The sequence below is a fragment of the Polyodon spathula genome, chromosome 2 (genome assembly GCF_017654505.1).
Source record: "Polyodon spathula isolate WHYD16114869_AA chromosome 2, ASM1765450v1, whole genome shotgun sequence".
Classification (NCBI taxonomy): domain Eukaryota; kingdom Metazoa; phylum Chordata; class Actinopteri; order Acipenseriformes; family Polyodontidae; genus Polyodon; species Polyodon spathula.
Window position 1 is genome coordinate 91934625 of NC_054535.1, and position 17355 is coordinate 91951979.

The 17355-nt window shown below is 37.9% G+C and overlaps 1 protein-coding gene across 5 annotated transcripts in view; it reads left to right on the plus strand.

Annotated features, from left to right (window-relative positions):
- dym (dymeclin) overlaps positions 1-17355 on the plus strand; it is a 186001-nt gene that overhangs the window by 14276 nt on the left and 154370 nt on the right. For 4 of the 5 annotated variants that reach the window (XM_041234531.1, XM_041234554.1, XM_041234539.1 and 1 more), the window contains exons 5-6: positions 510-643; positions 3471-3543. In XM_041234531.1, coding sequence (XP_041090465.1) covers positions 510-643; positions 3471-3543 — 207 coding nt within the window. The remainder of the gene's footprint in view (positions 1-509; positions 644-3470; positions 3544-17355) is intronic. The other variant, XM_041234560.1, reaches the window with a different exon arrangement.

The window sequence follows — 17355 nt, forward strand, 5'->3', positions numbered from 1 at the left end:
TCTAGGATAAAAGTTATTGTAAACATCCTCTATTGACTTATTAACTAGCATCTGCATATTCTGTGTCAATGCTATACTAAATATGAAGGATGATGTATGTTCTACAGTAGTGTTTTGGTGTTACCACATATATGTGGTAATGTCCTTGGAACATGAGGCAGAAGCTAGTCAAATTTAGCTGTCTGATTAGCTGAATTGGGTTTTATGATTTAAATGAAAAAATAAGGTATGGTTTAGTGTTTCCTATGCTGGATTACCTGAGATTTCTAGTAACAGTCTGTGGCTCAAAGATTAAAGTGACAAGAGCCGGAGCTTGAACCCATGCTTTCCAATCACTCTGAATTTTTTCACTAAAGCTAAACGCTGCCTGCTTTTATTTTAAACATGCATAAAATATGTATATCTATTTTGTTTTTACAGTATATGAAAAACTGAAATTAGCTCTTAATTTTTTTTTTTTTTTTTTTTTTTTTTTTTTCCCCCCCCCCCCCCCCCCCCCCCCCCCCCAGTCAGTTGTTTATCTGGCAGGCCCACAATGCCTTGTTCATGATCAGATGTCTGCTGAAAGTGTTCACCAGTCAGATGTCAGAAGAGGAGCTGCAGTTACAGTTCAGTTACCAGGAGAGGGCACCAGGGACATGTGGTAAGTCTTGACTGAACAGCATAGCTGTCCTGTGCATCATGCCATTCTGCTTCAGACAGATTTATCTGGACACACAAAGTGACAAATAAAATATTGGTAGGGGTAAAATAGTTTCAAACAGTGGACAATACGATCTGCACAGATGTATGTATTTATTTTTTTCAAACAAAAGTCCTCATACTTAAGATTAATTTTATGATTGGAACATTTAATATTTATATTTTAGGCTAATATGACCATTAGGAAGGATTGTGGTGCTTGTGTGTGCTCTTCTACCAACTAAGCACTCTGCTTCTTGCACTTGGAGAAAATCAAACCGCAAAATAGAACCTAGCACTGATCCAGCCAGTAGGCTGGCTAGTCAATACAAACCTTGCAGCTGCAGGTTTCTCAGCTCTGCTCAACACAGGGGCTAACAGTGTAAGGTATGGAAGCAGAGCCTTGCCAGCGATGACAAACGTAGACTCGCTGTTTATTACCAGGCACTGTTTATTTAAGAAATCAAGATGCACACTATAAAGTAAGAGAGTCACTACTTGGAGAACATCCTAAGATAAGTTGATGTTATGATTATTGTTGGAGCAATTCGCTTTTCTTGTTCCTAAAAGAAATGTTTAATGCTCGTGCTTTAACTTGGTAAATAAAACAAGCCTGAAAAAAAAAGTGCAATGCATAGCCTTTTGTCTCTTTCCCATATATTTCATTTTGTTAAACGCATATTATACAAGTGTTTTCTATATACATGTTATAAGTATATCACAATTTTTCGTGGAATTTGATCGCCTGTATTCAAGTAGTATTTGTTATTTCTACTGTAATGTCACAGTGGCATAATTTAATACTAAGAACATCTTAATCTAATTTGAGGTTCTGTAAAAATACAAACATTTGACAATCTGAAATCCAAGCTACAAAGCATAACATGCTTAATGATTGTGTACTGCAAGTCAATCATTTAGTAAAAAGCAGGTTTAATAGTGAAGGAAAATGTCAAGACAGTATTAGCCAGCATGACTAACCAATCTGGTCAGAGCACTAATTTTATTTCCCACTCATTATGGCAAAATGAACACTACGTTACTGTAATTTGTGTTGTTTATCAACAATTTGATTTCTGTCAAGTATGTCATACAGGGGGGTGGGGATGACAAATACTCTCTCTCTCTCTCATATATATATAATATATGTGTATATGTTTATTTATAATATGTATATATGTGTATGTATATATATATATATATATATATATATATATATATATATATATATATATATATATGTGTGTATATATATATATATATATATATATATATATATATATATATATATATATATATATATGACTGTATATAAAGCACTGAACAGTAATTGCTTTCTGATTCGGAACAAATATTTCCTCATCTGAAAGTCCTGAATAAATACTTACTGTTGATCCCAGTGGTTCCATGGTCTGTTTGTTGGCCATTATAGTCTAATGTACTGGGTTTAAGAGCAAAGGTTTGTCCTTTTGATGTCTGGCAATTTTTTCTTTTTCAAGTCTCACTGTTTATGGGAACACTGTGAGGCACTGAAAAGTTACAAATGAATGTGCCTGTGTTGGGAGATATTGAGTTATACTGAGTTATTTGGTATTCTGAAGTAAAGTGTAAAATGTCCAGTACAAAAACATTTAACTTGGAATTTAAAAAGTAAAAATAAATTAACAGCAAATAACTAGACCTATACCCGAAGCAAGTGTGGTTTCAGTGGTTGGATTCAAGCTTGCAAAGTGACTCAACATTTGGCATGTGTAAATGTCTGTTGTGTTTTTGTTTTTTTATGTTCTCTATTGGAGATAAGTCAAGCATTCTGATATAAACCATCTCCACCGAAGCAATTTTTAAAATGTTTTTTTTTGTTTTTAGTCGAAAGAGACCGAAATGTTGCTTCTTACGAGTGGGAACTCGCTTTATAGATTTCCATAAGCAGTATTCTCCTCAGATGTTATGGCAGTATGTTACACAGTGCATTATGCCTTGAAATGACTGTTTATTTGGCAAGTCACAGTTACACATCCGACTTTGTTTTTTTTTCCAATGGCGAGAATTTTTGTTTTTTTTTCCAATGGCGAGAATTGTTGGTATGCCTTATAACATTTGGGAAGTACTTTAGTCAAAACTGGTTACAAATATCTTTGGTGTATAGGTACAAGCTTTTTGAGGGAAAAAGTAGAATTCTTGTTTTTGAACTGTTCTTATCTGTGAGCTAGTGCTCTGGATAAACATGCTTGTGTGCTTGGTTGTTGCCATGTTTTAATAGGTTACTAGGGCACTGATCCATAACGCTGAACTGGCAGGCGCAGAATACACAATATATAATTATGACCATATGCACATTTGTATTAATTGACATTTGCGGTCCATGAAGCTCTTTTTTACAACTGCTCAAGATAAGGTTAGAAGTTTGTTTTTAATCTAAGAGAATGCGTATACACTCCCTAAACAACAACAAAAAAATGCTTAAGCCATTTCTTACGTTTTTTAGTAGGACCTGATCTGCAATATTGTATGCTGTGTTTTGCATTTAATATTGAGTAAGTGAGGTAATGAACTATAAAGTAAGTTTACATGGACCGGTCTAGCATCAAAAATGGAAATCCAATTTAAAATGCCCCCCTTGCGTATTTGTATTGCAGTGCCTACATAAGGTTGCATGCTGCTCAACTTGCAATGAAATGGTGATATATAATTTATATAAACAAATACACAGTCATCATAGGTTCATAAAAAAGCAGATATCAGGTAGACTGATCATGTTTGAACTCTTCATAAAACATTTTTTCTTTTAGTTGCTGGCGAGGAAGATCTCTTTGAGGAGGTGATGTGTAACCTGGTCCATCTCATTATTGAAGTACCCTTACTGTAAGTGTTTGATTTATTTATTTATTTTTCAAAATAAGTTTTTATATTCTTTCCTCGAGGATTGTGGGGCATGCATGCTATTCCTTATTGTACTCATTATACTACAGGTATTTTACAAAAGCCCTTGAGATGGTGCAGCGTAGGGGTACAATGGTGTACAGATATCACGATAGGAAAGGTAGTTACAATATGTATCACGATTCCTGGTCCTGATGAGCTACTTGTATGATGCATCAAATGATCATTTATTGACAAACTATTTTGTTAGAGTTAGTGAGAGTATGTATTCATAGCAACTGTAAAACACACTTTTTCTTAATTCAAGAACCACTTGGTGAATTACAGTGAGCTATGTTGTGCTTTTGAACTAAAAGTACAGTGGTATAAAAACGTATTTAAGAAAACATGAACATTGCTGCTGCTTTCTGAATAAACCTAATAAATTGAGAGGAACGGTAGTTCCCAGCACCCAGTTATCAGCGAGAACTGCCAGAGACCCTTTACAGCAAGGATAGTTTACGTGTTGCAAAAGTAAATCATCCAAAGCACCATTTTACTTTTAATTTGTAGCTCCCAACAAGAAAAAAAGGTCAATACCTGGCATACAGTATAAGTCGCCAAAGTAAGGTAAAAATGTCCTTCTCCTTTTTTTCCTGTTTGCAGAGTTTTGCAGACCACAGGGAGTTTTATCCACGCATATTTATATTACAGGACGTCCAGGTTTAATGACAATTAATTTGTTTTGTCAACATGGAAATATACCAGGGAACACACTTATTGTGATGTAGATATCATTTATATTAAATGATTTATTTCTGTTTAGAACATTTGCCTGCAAAAAAAATTCTCTCTCTCCTCTCGTTCGTCCCATACAAGATCTATGGGATTGAGGTCTGGAGACTGGGCAGGCCAGGTCATTAGATTGAGTTGTCCTTCACTTTCCTTCTTTGCCAGATAGTTCTTGCACAACTTTGAGGTGTGTTTCGCATCATTCTCTTGCTGATTAATGAAGGACTGCCCAACTAGCTGTAATCCTGATGGAATGGCATGCATTTGAAGTATGCTATGTTAGCCATGCTGGCTGAGCTTGCCATGGACTTGGTAAAGATCACCAACTCTGTCACCAGCAAAGCAACCCCAGACCATGACACTGCCTCCTCCATGCTTGACAGTGGGAACCACACATGCAGAACTCATGCGCTCACCCTCTATGCATCTTACAAATACTCGGCGGTTGGACCCAAATATTTCAAATTTTGACTCCTTGGTCCATAAGACCGACTTCTACTCCTCAAACGTCCAGTTTCTGTGTTTTTTGGCCCAGGCATGTCTCTTCCTCTTATTCTACACTCTTCCAGTTTCTTCAAATCGTTTGATGGTCTTGGCCACAGCAGTTGCAGACACTCGCAAAATTCTTGTGATTTGTCTTAAAGATTGACCTTCATTTCTTAAAGTAATTCCATTCTTTTTTTCTTTGCTTAACAGCATATTTTGCCATTTTCTGCTCCTTTACATTCAGGAATAACAAACTTGTGCCTGCTACCTATATTTATAGTAGTCATGGACCCTCGCCTGTTAACAATAATTGGTGACAAAAGGTTAATTAGGTAACATGCTAGATAACTCGGAGAAATTCTAACAAAGACACTTTTATACTTAGGCCAGTGTTCTAACACTGTGTTATACACATTTCAGACTTTGGCTGACCATTTCATTGAAATTGACAGATTTACATTTTCATTTAAAAATTAAATTTTTGAATGCAATTCACTTATGATTATCAGCTTATATATAAGTACATGTATCATATAATGAAATATTAAGTGTTTCTAGACAAGTTTATACAGTTAAAAGCATAGATAATCATGAAAAACTTGGTTTCAGCAGGTGTACACAAAGTTTTGACTTGTACTGTGTGTGTTGTGTGTGTGTGTGTGTGTGTGTGTGTATATATTATATATATATATATATATATATATATATATACACACACACACATACAGTACTGTGCAAAAGTTTTAGGCAGGTGTGAAAAAATGCTGTAAAGTAAGAGTGCTTTCAAAAATAGACATGTTAATAGTTTATATTTATCAATTAACAAAATGCAAAGTGAGTGAACAGAAGAAAAATGACATCAAATCAGTATTTGGTGTGACCACCCTTTGCCTTCAGAACAGCATCAATTCTTCTAGGTATACTTGCACACAGTTTTTGAAGGAACTCGGCAGGTATTTTGGCCCAAACATCTTGGAGAACTAACCACAGTTCTTCTGTGGATTTAGGCAGCCTCAGTTGCTTCTCTGTCTTCATGTAATCCCAGACAGACTCGATGATGTTGAGATCAGGGCTCTGTGGGGGCCATACCATCACTTCCATCACTTCTTTATGCTGAAGATAGTTATTAACGACTTTCGGTGTATGTTTGGGGTCGTTGTCATGCTATAGAATAAATTTGGGGCCAATTAGATGCCTCCCTGATGGTATTGCATGATGGATAAGTATCTGCCTGTACTTCTGAGCATTGAGGAGACCATTAACGAAGATAGAATAACTAAAACAGAGGTCAGAGAACCACTGGCAAACTCAGACCACAACATGGTCTCATTTGAAGTGTTTTTTAAATCCCCAAAAGTAAAGACTAAAGCTAAGGTTTACAATTTTAGAAAAGCAAACTATGAAGGTGTGAAACAGAGACTAACAGAAGTAGATTGGAGTAAAATAGAGAAAACACCCACAGAAGAAGGATGGTTGTTCTTCAAAAATGTAGTACTAGAGGCGCAAAACAATTATATCCCTAAAGTAGACAAATCTAAATGTAAAACTAAATTGCCAAAATGGTTTAATAGATCAATTAAAAAAAATATTCAGCGAAAAAAGGCACTTTACAGAGCATTAAAAAAGGACCAAAAAGAAAGTACGCAGAAAGAGTACACAGAACTGCAAACACAAGTCAAAAAGGAAGTTAGAAAGGCCAAGAGAGAAATAGAAATAAACATTGCTAAGGGAGCTAAAACCAATTCCAAAATGTTTTTCCAATGTTACAACAGCAAGAGAACATTCAAAGAGGAGATTAAATGTTTAAGAGATACAAATGGCAAAATCGTAGAGGAAGAAAAAAAAATAGCAAATATATTAAATGATTACTTTTCACAAGTTTTTACAAAGGAAGATACTGACAACATGCCCCACATGTCATCCAGTTCCTATCCAGTTTTAAATAACTTTAGCATAACTGAGGCAGAAGTGTTAAAGGGACTAGGAGCTCTTAAAATAAACAAATCCCCTGGGCCGGATGAGATCCTCCCTGTAGTACTCAAAGAAATGAAAGAAGTATTTACAAACCGCTAACCAAGATCATGCAGCAGTCTCTTGACACAGGGGTGGTACCGACAGACTGGAAAATTGCAAACGTAATACCGATCCACAAAAAGGGAAACAAAACTGAACCAGGTAACTACAGACCAGTAAGCCTGACTTCTATTATATGCAAACTTATGGAAACTATAATAAGATCCAAAATGGAAAATTACCTATATGGTAACAGGGTATCTGGGAGACAGTCAACATGGTTTTAGGAAAGGGAGATCGTGCCTAACTAACTTGCTTGATTTTTTTGAGGATGCAACATCGATAATGGATAATTGCAAAGCATATGACATGGTTTATTTAGATTTCCAGAAAGCTGTTGACAAAGTCCCGCATAAAAGATTAATTCTCAAACTGAACGCAGTTGGGATTCAAGGAAACACATGTACATGGATTAGGGAGTGGTTAACATGTAGAAAACAGAAAGTACTGATTAGAGGAAAAACCTCAGAATGGAGTGTGGTAACCAGCGGTGTACCACAGGGATCAGTATTAGGTCCTCTGCTATTCCTAATCTACATTAATGATTTAGATTCTGGTATAGTAAGCAAACTTGTTAAATTTGCAGACGACACAAAAGTAGGAGGAGTGGCAAACACTGTTGCAGCAGCAAAGGTCATTCAAAATGATCTAGACAAGATTCAGAACTGGGCAGACACATGGCAAATGACATTTAATAGAGAAAAGTGTAAGGTACTGCACGCAGGAAATAAAAATGTACATTATAAATATCATATGGGAGATATTGAAATTGGAGAAGGAATCTATGAAAAAGACCTAGGAGTTTTTGTTGACTCAGAAATGTCTTCATCTAGACAATGTGGGGAAGCTATAAAAAAGGCTAACAAGATGCTCGGATACATTGTGAAAAGTGTTGAATTTAAATCAAGGGAAGTAATGTTAAAACTGTACAATGCACTAGTAAGACCTCATCTTGAATATTGTGTGCAGTTCTGGTCACCTCGCTATAAAAAAGATATTGCTGCTCTAGAAAGAGTGCAAAGAAGAGCGACCAGAATTATTCCGGGCTTAAAAGGCATGTCATATGCAGACAGGCTAAAAGAATTGAATCTGTTCAGTCTTGAACAAAGAAGACTACGTGGCGACCTAATTCAAGCATTCAAAATTCTAAAAGGTATTGACAGTGTCGACCCAAGGGACTTTTTCAGCCTGAAAAAAGAAACAAGGACCAGGGGTCACAAATGGAGTTTAGAAAAAGGGGCATTCAGAACAGAAAATAGGAGACACTTTTTTACACAGAGAATTGTGAGGGTCTGGAATCAACTCCCCAGTAATGTTGTTGAAGCTGACACCCTGGGATCCTTCAAGAAGTTGCTTGATGAGATTTTGGGATCAATAAGCTACTAACAACCAAACGAGCAAGATGGGCCGAATGGCCTCCTCTCGTTTGTAAACTTTCTTATGTTCTTATGTTCTTAATTCTGACCAAATCCCCAACTCTATTTGCAGAAATGCAGCCCCAAACTTGCAAGGAACCTCCACTATGCTTCACTGTTGCCTGCAGACACTCATTCATGTACCGCTGTCCAGCCCTTCGGCGAACAAACTGCCTTCTGCTGCAGCCAAATATTTCAAATTTTGACATAAGTCCAGAGCACCTGCTGCCATTTTTCTGCACCCCAGTTCCTGTGTTTTCGTGCATAGTTGAGTCGCTTGGCCTTGTTTCCACGTCGGAGGTATGGCTTTGTTCCGCAAGTCTTCAATGAAGGCCACTTCTGACCAGACTTCTCCGGACAGTAGATGGGTGTACCAGAGTCCCACTGTTTTCTGCCAATTCTGAGCTGATGGCACTGCTGGACATCTTCCGATTACGAAGGGAAGCAAGCATGATGTGTCTTTCATCTGCTGCAGTAAGTTTCCTTGCCCGACCACTGCGTCTACGGTCCTCAACGTTGCCCGTTTCTTTGCTTCTTCAAAAGAGCTTGGACAGCACATTGGAAACCCCTGTCTGCCTTGAAATTTCTGCCTGGGAGAGACCTTGCTGATGCAGTTTAACTACCTTGTGTCTTGTTGCTGTGCTCAGTCTTGCCATGGTGTGTGACTTTTGACAGTAAACTGTCTTCAGCAACCTCACCTTGTTAGCTGAGTTTGGCTGTTTTTCACCCAGTTTTATTCTTCCTACACAGTTGTTTCTCTTTCAGTTAATGATTGTGTTTCAACCTACATATTAAATTTTTGATCATTAGCATCTATTTGGTATAATTGTTTAATCATACACCTGACTATATGCCTACAAACTCCCTGACTTTGTGCAAGTGTACCTAGAAGAATTGATGCTGTTTTGAAGGCCAAGGTGGTCACACCAAATATGGATTTGATTTAGATTTTTCTTCTGTTCACTCACTTTGCATTTAGTTAATTGATAAATATAATCTATTAACATGTCTATTTTCAAAAGCATTCTTACTTTACAGCATTTTTTCACAACTTCTGCACAGTACTGTGTATGTATGTATGTGTGTGTGTGTGTGTGTATATATATATATATATATATATATATATATATATATATATATATATATATATATTTGGCATAATATTTGTGCGCATGCGTGCTGTGCTACTGTCAGTGCTACATGATTAGTTGAGAAAACAAGCAGCATTTAGAAAGATGAAGTCAGCCAGCTGAGAATTCTCTGGACTTTGTTATTTATAGTTTGGAGAGTTTTTTGAGTCATCATCATTCTGAGATTCTGATCTTGATCACCTGAAAAATTTTGGTTTACTGTCAGGGTAACGCTCATTGTGGTCCCTATTGGTGCAAGGAAGTACGGTTCCTCCTTGATTCTGGTTGATGAGAGTAACACTATTTGTGGTCCCCACTGGACACAAAGGAACATTAATTTGCAAGAATTACCTATGCTGAAGGATAGCCTATATATTTGGTAAAAGAAAAACATTAATAAATACATAAATATTGAAATATATTAATACATAAATCAATACATAGACATTTCTTTCTTTCTTTATCTATCTTGACATTTGTTTATTTCTTTTTCACTATCAGCTATAAACACTGCCATTTAATACTGTATGAAACTAAAATAAATACTCAACAGTTCTTGTTCAGTTCTGTATTTGTGAATATTTTCCCAACCAATTAGTGGATGCAGAACGTGCAGTCTCGATGTATGGGCAGGTCCACACCAGACGGAGAATACTGGCAGCAACTGCTGGGGGATGTTGCATGCTTGCCTTTAACAAATGACAGCATTCTGTTTTAGTAAAGAAGCAAGTATCACTATTTGTAGGCTTTATAGTGCTCTTAAATATTGTCTACTTAGGTCTAAGAAATGTTTGTGAAATCCTAATTTTAATCCATAGCCTACCCGCAGAAAATATTCAAATTTACTGCACTTTAAGTAGACTCTCATGCATAACTATTGTTTACAAAATCTTGTTTGTCTTGTTACTTGTTCAAAACTAACTTTACTGCTATACTAAAAGCAGTGTTGTGAAATGGAAGGACTATCTTTGTGGTGTGAAAGCTAGGGCGTTTGCATTGCAAGCAGCATTGGAAGCATGTCTTCGATTCCCACACATGGTTTATATTGCAAACTTAAAAATTAAATTCAATGTATGTATATTTGTTTATGTGTAACAAGCACATGTTTTATGTGAAAAAATGGAGTTGATATGAATGAACATGCATACTTTTGCAGACATAACTTTTAACGTGCATGTATAAACTAGTAAGTATGCTAGAAATGGAGCTGGGAGAAGTGAGACAGCAACAGGATCTTGAGGAACTGGCACACCCACAATTCATGGAAGTCTGCATCACCCCTAACAGACTGAAAGCCACCAGGGAGATAGAAGGTCAGAACAGCTGGGTTCAGGTATGCAGAAGCAGGGAAAAAAAGAAACTTCATTAAACACAACCACCAGAAATCAAAACAACCAACAAATTTGAGTCACTTCAGAATTTTGATGAGCAGAACCAACAACAAGAGAATGAAAGGAACAACATCCAGGACCCTATTGACAGTGGTGACCAGACAGCAAAAAGAAGGGAGATCATGATTGTTGGGGACTCCATATTGAGAAACACAGCAAGTTCAATTCGCAGTTTGGACCCCCTTACTACAACAGTGTGCTGCCTTCCGGGAGCCTCGGTCAAGCACATCACTGAGAACGTGGACAGGCTCCTAGAACGAACAGGAGACGACCTGGTAGTAGTCGTCCACATCGGTACAACCAACATTGGAAGAGGCAGACCAGAATCCCTGCAAAACAAATTCAGAGAGCTAGGAAGGAAATTAAAAGAGAAAACCAAAACTGTGGTATTTTCTGGTATACTACCGGCACCTTGCAAAGGACCATATGGACAGTTGGAAATAATTAATCAAAACGCATGGCTGAAGATGTGGTGCACACGGGAAGGCTTCACCTATCTTGATCATTGGACCACATTCTACAACGAGGACTATCTGTATAGACGGGATGGACTGCACTTAAATAACAAGGGAACCAGTCTACTTGGAGAAAAGATCCTCGAGCAGGTTCAGAAGCATTTAAACTAGAAAGGAAGGGGGGAGAAATCAACAAAAAAACAGAAGGGAGACCGCATCAAAACAACAACAGCTCAGGTAAGACAACCATTAAATGTATTTATCTAAATGCTAGAAGTATCAGAAACAAAATTCTAGAACTTGAAGCTACTGCACTAACAGGTAACTATGATGTGATAGGTGTTACAGAAACGTGGTTGTCTGAGAGTGATGGGGACGAATATAATATTTGTGGGTATACACTGTATAGGAAAGACAGGCAGGACAGAAGAGGAGGAGGGGTAGCGCTATACATAAGAAACAGTCTTGAAGCCCAGGTGTTAAACCTGGACAAAGAAAATAAAGCCGAATCAATATGGGTCAGAATAACGGACAAAAATTCAAAGGGCATAATAATAGGAGCATGCTATAGACCGCCAGATTCAGACGGTGAGCAAAATAATCTGTTATACAATGGCATTAGAAATGCATGTAGCAAAGGAGAAGCCATACTAATGGGGGGATTTCAACTTCCCCCATATAAAATGGGAAAACCCGGTGGGTAGCACGAAGGATGAAATTGAAATGGTGGAAATGACAAATGACTGCTTCCTAACACAATTTGTCAAGGCACCGACTAGAGGGGAGGCATGCCTTGATTTAGTCTTTTCAAATAACGAAGACAGAATAACTAAAACAGAGGTCTGAGAACCACTGGCAAACTCAGACCACAACATGGTCTCATTTGAAGTGTTTTTTAAAACCCCAAAAGTAATGACTAAAGCTAAGGTTTACAATTTTAGAAAAGCAAACTATGAAGATATGAAACAGAGACTAACAGAAGTAGATTGGAGTAAAATAGAGAAAACACCCACAGAAGAAGGATGGTTGTTCTTCAAAAATGTAGTACTAGAGGCGCAAAACAATTACATCCCTAAAGTAGACAAATCTAAATGTAAAACTAAATTGCCAAAATGGTTTAATAGATCAATTTAAAAAAATGTTCAGCGAAAAAAAGGCACTTTACAGAGCATTAAAAAAAGACCAAAAAGAAAGTACGCAGAAAGAGTACGCGGAACTGCAAACACAAGTCAAAAAGGAAGTTAGAAAGGCCAAGAGAGAAATAGAAATGAACATTGCTAAGGGAGCTAAAACCAATTCCAAAATGTTTTTCCAATATTACAACAGCAAGAGAACATTCAAAGAGGAGATTAAATGTTTAAGAGATACAAATGGCAAAATCGTAGATGAAGAAAAAAAAATAGCAAATATATTAAATGATTACTTTTCACAAGTTTTTACAAAGGAAGATACTGACAACATGCCCCACATGTCATCCAGTTCCTATCCAGTTTTAAATAACTTTAGCATAACTGAGGCAGAAGTGTTAAAGGGACTAGGAGCTCTTAAAATAAACAAATCCCCTGGGCCGGATGAGATCCTCCCAGTAGTACTCAAAGAAATGAAAGAAGTAATTTACAAACCGCTAACCAAGATCATGCAGCAGTCTCTTGACACAGGGGTGGTACCGACAGACTGGAAAATTGCAAACGTAATACCGATCCACAAAAAGGGAAACAAAACTGAACCAGGTAACTACAGACCAGTAAGCCTGACTTTTATTATATGCAAACTTATGGAAACTATAATAAGATCCAAAATGGAAAATTACCTATATGGTAACAGGGTCCTGGGAGACAGTCAACATGGTTTTAGGAAAGGGAGATCGTGTCTAACTAACTTGCTTGATTTTTTTGAGGATGCAACATCGATAATGGATAATTGCAAAGCATATGACATGGTTTATTTAGATTTCCAGAAAGCTTTTGACAAAGTCCCGCACAAAAGATTAATTCTCAAACTGAACGCAGTTGGGATTCAAGGAAACACATGTACATGGATTAGGGAGTGGTTAACATGTAGAAAACAGAAAGTACTGATTAGAGGAAAAACCTCAGAATGGAGTGTGGTAACCAGCGGTGTACCACAGGGATCAGTATTAGGTCCTCTGCTATTCCTAATCTACATTAATGATTTAGATTCTGGTATAGTAAGCAAACTTGTTAAATTTGCAGACGACACAAAAGTAGGAGGAGTGGCAAACACTGTTGTAGCAGCAAAGGTCATTCAAAATGATCTAGACAAGATTCAGAACTGGGCAGACACATGGCAAATGACATTTAATAGAGAAAAGTGTAAGGTACTGCACGCAGGAAATAAAAATGTACATTATAAATATCATATGGGAGATACTGAAATTGGAGAAGGAATCTATGAAAAAGACCTAGGAGTTTTTGTTGACTCAGAAATGTCTTCATCTAGACAATGTGGGGAAGCTATAAAAAAGGCTAACAAAATGCTTGGATACATTGTGAAAAGTGTTGAATTTAAATCAAGGGAAGTAATGTTAAAACTGTACAATGCACTAGTAAGACCTCATCTTGAATATTGTGTTCAGTTCTGGTCACCTCGCTATAAAAAAGATATTGCTGCTCTAGAAAGAGTGCAAAGAAGAGCGACCAGAATTATTCCGGGCTTAAAAGGCATGTCATATGCAGACAGGCTAAAAGAATTGAAACTGTTCAGTCTTGAACAAAGAGACTACGTGGCGACCTAATTCAAGCACTCAAAATTCTAAAAGGTATTGACAGTGTCGACCCAAGGGACTTTTTCAGCCTGAAAAAAGAAACAAGGACCAGGGGTCACAAATGGAGATTAGACAAAGGGGCATTCAGAACAGACAATAGGAGACACTTTTTTACACAGAGAATTGTGAGGGTCTGGAATCAACTCCCCAGTAATGTTGTTGAAGCTGACACCCTGGGATCCTTCAAGAAGCTGCTTGATGAGATTCTGGGATCAATAAGCTACTAACAACCAAACGAGCAAGATGGGCCGAATGGCCTCCTCTTGTTTGTAAACTTTCTTATGTTCTTATAAGCCAAGTTAGTAGAAACAATTGGAGCAACCTTGGCCCCACCACTTTTACAGTTGTGCCTATTTGCTTGGAGCTGAGCAAGGTTGTCCCACTGGTTTCTTGAAACTTGGCTTGTGTTTTTGATATCTCCCACCTTAAATGGCTGGGTACTTTTGATAATTTGGTCTTTTTTCACATTTCCTCCTGCTGCTCTGCTCCTGCCAGTGGAGGTGGCGGAGGCAGAGGCAGCTCCTGCTGCTCTGCTCCTGCCAGTGGAGGTGGCGGAGGCAGAGGCAGCTCCTGCTGCTCTGCGCCTGCAGGTGGAGGTGGCGGAGGCAGAGGCAACACCTGCTGCTCTGCGCCTGCTGGTGGAGGTGGCGGAAGCAGAGGCAGCTCCTGCTGCTCTGCGCCTGCCGGTGGAGGTGGCGGAGGCATGTAGTCTCCTGGCGGTGGAGGTGGGAGTGGCGTGTAGTCTCCTAGCGACGGAGGTGGGAGCGGCGTGTAGCCTACCCTTGTTATAGGGGACAGGTGCGGCTCTCCCTCACTTGCAGGGGACTGCTGCGGCTCTGGAGACAGTGGTGGGACCTCTCCCTCTGGTGCTGGGATTCAATTACTAATTAATTATTCACTTGAATCCCAGCACGTGAATTAATTATGTGCAACCTCGTGCTCACATATTAACTACTTTAAATGTACGTGAAGTGATGTACAATCCCGTGCCTAAATACAAATATACATTTTAAACACTCGTGTTACAGACCCATTTATATCCTGTGTACCAATGACTATACACCAACATTTAACAAACCACACATAACATAACAGATAATATACACAGGGGCGGGCACTTTGTCACAGGGTTACATAAATAGTTATAGCTTGAAAGTTATTTAAAAATACCATTAGTATGAAAAGGTAACCAGTAACACATTTAAGTGGAGTACAGTATTCAGGAGCAGGTGATGCGGAGGCTGGTGGTGAGTGGAGGAAAAACCCAACATATGGAAATTCTTTTGCCATCTCATCGGCATGTTAAAATGGTTATCTTACAGGGCCTCTGTGCGTCACTAGCAGTTGTTAACAGTAACTCTGTAGTGACAACATAACTCTAACGATTTGGGAGTAATGACAGTGACCAGGCATAATGATAAGGCCGATATTTTGGGATGCGATAAAAGCGCAGGCCCCTTTTTGAAGGTAGAGATTCCCAGTAGTGTGAGGTATTTGTTTGTTGTGAGTATCATAGAAACCACAAGTACTGGCGAAAAGATGTCGGGCTTCTTCTGATTTTTGTCTCAGAGCCAAATTACTGGAAACTAACTCAAAGAGACAGTCTGTTGTTTTCTGAGGGAAAAGTCTGTTGGCAATGCTCATACAGGCTTGCATGTCACCCTCATCAGATTGGTCTAATGTAATTCACTCTGATGGTGGAGATTATCTTGAGAACATTAAGTATAGAAGGGCTTGGGTTGTGAAGGATTACACAACCCCCTGTCTTGTGTTGTCCATATCGCAACAATTTCTTTTGCAGTATATTCCTGATAGCTTTGATATTTTTTTATTCACATATCATAGATAACTAAACTAGGAAATGACTTTCCAACTTTTACTCCAGTGCCTTGCAATTGGATTGTTGTCACAAGTCCAATGTATTTTTACATCTGCCGCAGGGATTGCAACCCAACCTGTGGCCATAGTCTCCAGCCACATTTCCCATCATCAGTGACTAATTCAGTCTGCTCACGAAAGTTTACAGCAAGGTCATATTACACAATTGTGATGTCAAAGAAAGACAAAATAACACACAAAATGCTGTTTAGGTTAAAAAAAAAACAACCCTAATAATCTTGCTCTGTGTCACATGTACTCTTTCTAGAGCAGCAATATTATTTTTGTAGCGAGGTGACCAGAACCACTCCCTAATTCATGTGCATGCGTATCCTTGAATCCCTACTGTGTTCAGTTTGACAATTATTCTTTTATGCAGGACTTTGTCAAAAGCTTTCTGGAAATCTAAATAAACCATATCATGTGCTTTGCAATTAGCCATTGTCGATGTTCCTCAAAAAAATCAAGATTAGTTAGACATGATCTCTCTTTCCTAAAACCATGCTTACTGTCTCCCAGGATACTGTTACCATATAGGTAATTTTCCATTTAGGATCTTATTATAGTTTCCATAAGTTTACATATAATAGAAGTAGGGATGGCACTGTATTAAATTTTGACGGCATGGTAAGTTGTTTTTAATGGCTATTTAAAGAAAAACACTCAAGTCATTTTTTAACAAGAAAAATAACTTTTAATTTAAAGTTTTAAAACAACTACAACACACTGGTACTAGAGTTCTACCAGGCACTACCTAACTGGAAGTAGTGTTCACTCCAGATCACACAGGCTCAGCAAAATAATGCTGATTTTTTTATTTCAAAATGCTGTGATGAAACACCAAAATTGAACATTTTCTGGGCTCAGTCTGGAACGATAGGAGGTAAGGATGTGACCACTGCAACTGAATACCCTCTTCATCTTTATCAGTTTGGACGGCATCCTATTAGTTAAGAGAAGCAAAGTGTTACCTAGCAACATCCAATCGAGTGCGTTTTAAGACATGCAGTGCCCGCCCACTGATCTCTTGGCAGAGTGCAAAACTTAATGATGAGAGGAATGCGTCTGCAAATTATTTATTTATTTCTTTATTTTTTTTGGACTGCATGTTAACAGCAACGAACATAAAGGTGGGTATGACACCGTTGCAAAGTTAAACAGCATCTAGCTATTATTTTTTTTTTTGTTAAATGGGAATAAATTGTATTAATTTTTGAATACATAAAACCAAAATCCCTACAACACTATCAACTCGAGGAGACGGCAACATCTTTACAATTCTATTTAAAATAAAAATAATACAAATGCCTGCAGCATTTTAGACTTGGTTATATAGTAGTAAATGTAGACTTTTTGATTATCTGCATTCGTGTGTGCTTACTGTGTTTCGCTTGACTGATGCGATAGATA